At 34.8% G+C, this 6,873-nt stretch overlaps 1 protein-coding gene across 4 annotated transcripts; it reads right to left on the reverse strand.

Annotated features, from left to right (window-relative positions):
- Positions 1-2,842: 2,842 nt before the first annotated feature.
- Positions 2,843-5,583, reverse strand: tum (Rac GTPase activating protein tumbleweed). Of its 4 annotated transcripts, XM_073989382.1 has the most exons (5): positions 5,298-5,501; positions 4,618-5,178; positions 4,155-4,557; positions 3,294-4,093; positions 2,843-3,238 (listed from the first exon to the last, which is right to left on the reverse strand). In XM_073989382.1, exons 2-5 carry the CDS (start codon positions 5,171-5,173, stop codon positions 3,171-3,173), a joined length of 1,827 nt encoding a protein of 608 aa, XP_073845483.1. In that variant the 5' UTR covers positions 5,174-5,178; positions 5,298-5,501; the 3' UTR covers positions 2,843-3,170. The 4 variants fall into 4 exon arrangements, with proteins under 4 accessions (XP_073845483.1, XP_073845480.1, XP_073845481.1 ...); XM_073989379.1 differs by having other exon boundaries at positions 4,155-5,178; positions 5,298-5,583; XM_073989380.1 differs by having other exon boundaries at positions 4,155-5,178; positions 5,294-5,520.
- Positions 5,584-6,873: the final 1,290 nt, after the last annotated feature.

A 6,873-nucleotide genomic window follows, 5' to 3' on the forward strand; every position in this document is an offset into this window, starting at 1 on the left:
ATCAGCTAACAACCACAACAAAAACGAGTTCAGTACTGTGAAATGTCAAAAATGTTTTCCAAAAATAAAGCGATTCACACAATTTTTTCAACAAAATTTTGTTAGGCAGTTATTAATAAACACATTATTACAAAAATCCGACAAAAAAATTCACAATTTTCCTTTTAAATTTTTGTTTTTTAATTTTGTGTTTTCAATTACAACAACTTTTTTGACAGCTCACAGTACATCAGCTGGGCTGATGCGGGTACCTGTATGATTGTGCCATGGCTGGGAGCATGCCATGGTACATGGTACAATTACTTAGGTAGATGCCTCAGCCCAGCTGATCGAATCTAAAACGTCAAAAAAACTAGGAATTCGCTATGAAAAATCAAAACAAAAAACCATATGATTCAGTAAGTAAGAGATAGCATGTGTTCACTTCACTGTACAAACACAAGCGATAAAAAGAGACAACAAGAAACCATTGTAGCAATTCGCTTTGTTGTAGCAATTCGCCGATGTTTCTACCTAACCCTCCGTTTACAAATGACAGGACAGTTGACTTCATGTATTGGTTGTCAAAATCCCAAAACTTGCCTTTATGACGTAGGCGTCCAGACAACTGCAAAAACAGTTGTAAAATTAGGAATGAAAATCATCGAATTCCTTTTGTTTTCCGTTCACATACTTTGTTTTTGATCATGTTCTTTTGTTTTCAACACATTTCAATTATTATCTCACACATTTTTACAAAAAATGTCAAAATTTTGTTAACCCGGCTGTCTGTGAAAGAATGATGGACAGCTGGTAGACAAACGACAAATGTATGTATGTGTTAGTAAATCAGAGTTGTATTTGAAGACAAACTGTCTAGTGTAAACGCCTAGTAAGTAATTGTACCATGCCATGGTACAATCATGGTACAATAAGAAAGGTAGATGCAAACAAAACAAGGAAATGTCTATAAATTATTGGAATTTAAAAAAACTAATAATTTTTCACATTTGGTTGAATATTTTGGAAAACATGAATGAAAATTCGTTACATTTTCAATTTTTATGTTTCCACATCATTCCACTAAATGCATAAATTCTCGCAGAAAGTAGAATTCTTGAAGAAAAGTTTGGGGTCGCTGGAAATTCATAGAAAAAGGAGAAGCTGTTTCAATGTTTTGTTTTAGAAATCAAAGAAGCACATGTTTATTAGGGCTTTATTTTTTTAAATTTTAACAAAATACCTCACATATGCTCTGTTCCAGAACCTGCAAGAAGCTACTATTTTTTACTACGATAACATTTTTTCCTTTATGTTATCGGAAAAAATAGTAAAAAATAGTAGATTCTTGCAGTACTGGAACAGACCATATTAACAAACTGCTCAGCTTGTCGTTCATATCATTGATATGAAGAAGTCTTTGTGGGAAATGGTTTTTTCGGAATGATATTTTTTTTCTCAAAAAATATATGTCCCTAATGTACATCGAAATAGAAATAAATGTATAAAATGTCATATGAAATTTGACACCTGCGTTACAACCCAGTTCAGTCAGCTGTGTATTGCTGCTACCTTTTCTTATTCTACCATGACTTTACAGGTTAAAAATGGTAAACTCAGGCACGTAAAGGAACAGAGCAATATTCTTTATAGATGCAAAATATTTGTTATTTATTTTTGATTACAAATATGTTTTGACGGCAAATGAAGACATCAGATGATATTATTATATTACCCTGAAGGACTGGGCATATGAAAATTGAAATAAAATAAATAAAAACCATATGATTCAGTTATTCTGCCGCAAAGTTCATATGTCGAGGCGCCTTGTTACAAATTTTGACATTTTGCATTACAAAAGGATGCTTTGTTGTAGCAATTCACAATTAAGGGGTCGATTATGGATGGCAAATCAACTGAAGTTGCGTTTCCAGAAGTGAAAATCACACAATAAAAATAAGTGAGACGATAGAAATGTTTGTAAAATTCATTCAATATCAGTGTTTTGAGCCTTTGGCTATTCGTTAAATTGTAAAAATGTATGAAATTTAATACAGAAATGGAATTTTCTATTACTAATGGGCCGATTCCGTACAGCGAGGCGAGTCGTGTCGCGTTGCCAGTTGCAATTTTTCCATTACGTATGGCAAAAGTCGCACGACGACGTCAAATTTTGTCGCCGTAATGTTCATTTTCCGGCGACAACAAATTAGCTGTCGCCGTTCATTTTTACTAACGAATAAAAATAAAATAAAAAAAAAGAATAAAAATAACTTGTTATCGACGATTATTTTCTATCGCTGTACGTAGTGCATTTTTAAATTTTGTCGCAGAGACGATAGACGACGCGACATGACTCGCCTCGCTGTACGGAATCGGCCCATAAATTTGCTGTCGGCAACTGGAGTTGGGTTGCCATCCATAATCGACCCCTAAAATTAGTTTTGAACCCTTCCACTATAATTTTTAACTGCAAAAGAGTATGAATTTCAATGCGAAAATGGAAATTTCTTTATTAAATTTTCTGTCGGCAACATTTGGTCCAATGAATTATCGGGTATTTTTCGAGTATTTTATGGACGGACTAGGTTGTACTCTTCTTTTTAAATACCCTAATGAATATTAAGCACAAGAAATTCGCAAAAAATAGGAGTAAATGAGGTGAACAACATAACCGTATACATCATAAAGATTTTCGCGGTTAGTCGGTGTAAAATGAACAAAAAATGCTGTATTTTCCTTTCCCGGATAATGGAGGTTTACCTGTCATCGATTCCTGGATAAATGGAAACAACATAACCAATTTATGGAGGATCTTGAAGGTTTTTTTGGTGACCAGCTAAGCAATAACAAAAACTCCAACTTATTGCAAAATCCATTTCTTTATTATTTTTGTAGACACATTCTAATACAATATACATATATACGATAGTAAGATAAGTAAAAAATAAATGCTCATTCCGTTTCCCTTTTAACAAATCCAAATTAATACAAATACTTCTTAAATGCAAAACTTCAGAAAATTAGTACGTAATTAAGTAAATTCTGACTTGAAACCCTTGAACCAATAAAGAAGTTAGCGATAATATCAAAAATAAAAAATGTTCACAGTTAAGATAGATATTTGTATAGAAAAATATTTAGATAATTATAAACATAACAAAAAAAGTTGAATTTTCTTTAAGATAACTCTAATCTTTTGGATATGGAGGACTGCCGTAGAGACGCCTCTTTTTGAGTGTAGATTTTAAAGGTGTTGCTGGAATTAAAAACCGATAAAAAATCATTGGGCATGAATCATGACTTCAACTCACCATATAAAGAGTAAATTGATTCCTTGTTATTGCCGGGAGTTTCTTTAATGTTTGCTGCATTATGTTTGTTTTCTTTATCCTCTATCTGAGGGATATATTGAATCCAGAATACTCTTGGTATTTTCAATAACTGTAACATGACTGTGTATTGGGTATAAACTTCTGTAAAGATGGCATGTTGATCGGGATCTGGTGAGGAGTAACCCACAATAGTGGGGCCGAATACTCGGGCAATATTGTCCAATGGCATTAGGACTTCACGACATTCTGCTATACGTTGGAAGTGTAAAATTAAGAATGCTAATGTGTCACGATTGGGTTGGGGCAAAGCATCTATGGCTTTGTATAGACCCTTGTGTATTTCGTCCTCGGATGGATTTTGTACGGCATTGCAGAAATCTTTCCACAAATTTGTGGGTATTAAAGGTTCTCTCAGAGAACGTAGGAAATCTTTGATACAGCCACATAAAACATGCACTTCAATGTTGGACAACTGAGGAGGTGATTTTCCTCTTAGGAAACGCTCCTTTAAGGCCTTAACTTCACGTTCTGAACCAGAGACACGATATATACCTACTTCGGTGAGACCACGATCTTCGATTTCATTTACACAATGTACAATTAAGGCTGGAACCATGGGTCCTGATGATGGCGCATAATCGGAAATGTGACCCATTAGACCTTTAATAGTGGGCGTTCCAGTTGATGGTACACATGAAACTGTAACAGATGGACGGCAGTCAGTGTGGCATCTAATTGGACAATCGCGACAACGTAGTCCAACAGAACCAAAACGAATTCTAAAAATGAAGTAGATTAAAGTTTAGCGAATATTTTTAATCATCGACTAAGCACACTTACTTTCTTGAACAGTGTACACAGGTTTCTCCTCTTATAAATGTTTTGCTTACAAAATTATGTGCACGCTTTAATGTTCCTGTGGATTTAAGATTTTGTGTCATTGGAGAATCGGCATTGTTTGGCATTCCCTGAAGGTTGTGTTGTTTTAAGGGTGACCGGCATGGTGTAGATGATTGTATCTCCTCTTCAGGAGAATCTTCCTTGTGTACAATAACGGGCACTGTTTCAATAGTTGACTCTGCACGTATGGCCCCATTTCCATCTTGTGGTATTGAAACTTTAGTCGTGGCACAAATGCGTTCTGTACCATTAAGTACATCGACTACACTGAATTGTTGCTGATTTTGTTGATTAATGTTCGACTTACTACGCCTGGTAGAACGCCTAACGGGTTGCTGCAGAACTGGAGGAGTGTTAGCATTATCATCGCACAAACGAGTTCTTTTATTGCCAAAGGCCGTACCATTATTAGCTGCCGAATGCCGATTTTTATGCCACGTACGAGAAGGACGGTCATCCAAGAAATCATCTTCCGATTGGGTTATTGAAAGATCCGACAGAAAACTACCCGTTGAATTTATTTCATTACCATACTTTTCCTCCAAATTACGATTGACAGATTTCCGTTTTCTCGGCAATGTATGTAGGAAACCCAGCTTATCTCTTGTTTCATTTTTTAGATTATTTTCATGTTGCAAGAGATCAGCCACTGCAACCAACTTCTTTTCCATTTGGTCACGGTCATATTCGGCTTCTTTGCGAGCCTTACTCTCCATTTCCAATAGGCGGCGAGCATGAAATAACTTTGTTTCTAAATCTGCCATTGACTGCAATGATGCATCCAATTCTTTTTGTATGCGCTGTGCTTCTTGGGCTCTAGAAAGGCATTCTATTTGCATTTTCTTTTGCAGCTGTAAAATTTTTAGCAGCTCCTCTTCAGCCGTGCCGTCGGTTAAAACTTGAATGCATCGCCGCAGATCGTCGAATGTAGCAAGGATTGATAAATTTGCGGTGCTCATTTTATCTGGCCAATTATGAAAAAACGACGATTATTCATGAGTTTTTTCTTTTTAAGGAGGTTTAGTTGGTTTTGTTTTTATCAACGAATTGAACAAAAAATGGAAAATGTGTATACCTACTTACTTTTTTCTTTCGGGAATAAACTGTTTTCACCAGCTAATTGTAAAGTATTCCTGGAACAAACTCCCACCAAATATATTTTTTATTTCCAGTACTTTCACATGTGTTTAAATTAAAAATAATTAATTTTTTCAAACTTTGTCCCACTCAGCACGTACTTTTCAAGAATCCAACCAAATAGCGCGTCATTTGGACGGTGATATCGATAACACATGAAGATCAATTGTTGCTATCGATACCAAGATTTAAGCGGGGTACACACTAGAGCTGGCAAACCATCGATATTCCCAATATTAGATATTTTCGATATAATAGCTGTGTCTTTTTACGCGATAATTAGTAATAATTATTACAAATGTTGCAGATTTTGACAGCTGTATAAAGGAAAAGTTGCCGAAAAAAATGTTTCAGCAACATTTAGTAAGTAAAAAGACACCCTAAATGTTTTAAAATATCGATTGTTATCGATATTATCGTTAAGTTGTCATCGCCATTAATTTGGAGATGAAAATGGCGGAAATGTCAATGATTTTCTTGAAATTATGCAAAAGTAGTTCACAGAAATGTAAAGGAGAATAAACAACTGCTTTTATTTTATAAAAAATGTAAAAAAATACATATTATTTTACCGAAAAATGTGTGCGTGTGACTAGGGACTTACTTTCTTATACACACATAACCGAAAAGCAGCGAAATTTCTATTTATTTGACTATGTTTACAATTACGAAATCCACTCGATTTCATCTGTCAATTCCTTTGTGTATAGGTCAAATGAAAACTCATCTGAAATCGATTGGATTTCATTTGACGTTTGAGCAATGGAATTGACAGTTGAAATCGAGTGGATTTCGTAAATGTAAGTCCTGGTCCACACTAGAATGAATTTCATTAAAAATTGAAATTAGGCGTTCTTAGCTCGAATTCCCCACTACAGCATTTTTATGATTTTACTCTACTAAGGAACTCGATCTAGAGACGCATAATTTCGTGTAAAAAGTTCAGTGAAATTACTGTAGTGTGGCCCGGGACTAAACATATGGTTTGTTCCAGTACTGCAAGAATCTACTAATTTTTACTATTTTTTTCGATAACATAAAGGAAAAAATGTTATCGTAGTAAAAAATAGTAGCTTCTTGCAGGTTTTGGAACATTTGTATTTCAATGGATTTCAGTTTAGGGGTTTTATTCCGATAATATCGATAGGCAAAACTGTCTATCGATATTGAATTTTTAAATAATAATCGATATTATCGAAAGCGCCGTCGATTTTTTGCCAGCTCTAGTACACACGAGTTTTGACTGTCGATTTTTCGGAATTATCGATAATTGTCAAACAATCCAGCAACCACAAAATATTTTGTGGTTGCCTGATGACCGACAAAAATGAACGGCCACACTGGCCAGCAACCGATTATTTGAGCAAAATTGACAGTCATAAACGTGTGAACCCCACTTAAAAGAAAAACTGTGCATTTTTTATAGATTTATGTAATAATGCGTTTATTAATACCTGCCAAACGACATAATTGGTATGTTCCTTTACTTTTAAAAATGGTAACAGTGGCAAAAAATCGTAAA

Source organism: Musca autumnalis, unplaced genomic scaffold, assembly GCF_047663935.1.
Source record: "Musca autumnalis isolate F117 unplaced genomic scaffold, ASM4766393v1 scaffold_5, whole genome shotgun sequence".
Classification (NCBI taxonomy): domain Eukaryota; kingdom Metazoa; phylum Arthropoda; class Insecta; order Diptera; family Muscidae; genus Musca; species Musca autumnalis.

Bases quoted from the DNA above. Each gene is read 5' to 3' on its own strand.
- tum (XM_073989379.1), bottom strand. From the start codon at position 5,173: ATGAGCACCGCAAATTTATCAATCCTTGCTACATTCGACGATCTGCGG. The intron at 4,094-4,154 runs GTAAGTGTGCTT...CTTCATTTTTAG, and splicing joins TGTGTACACTGTTCAAGAAA to AATTCGTTTTGGTTCTGTTG. The intron at 3,239-3,293 runs GTGAGTTGAAGT...TTTTAATTCCAG, and splicing joins ATCAATTTACTCTTTATATG to CAACACCTTTAAAATCTACA.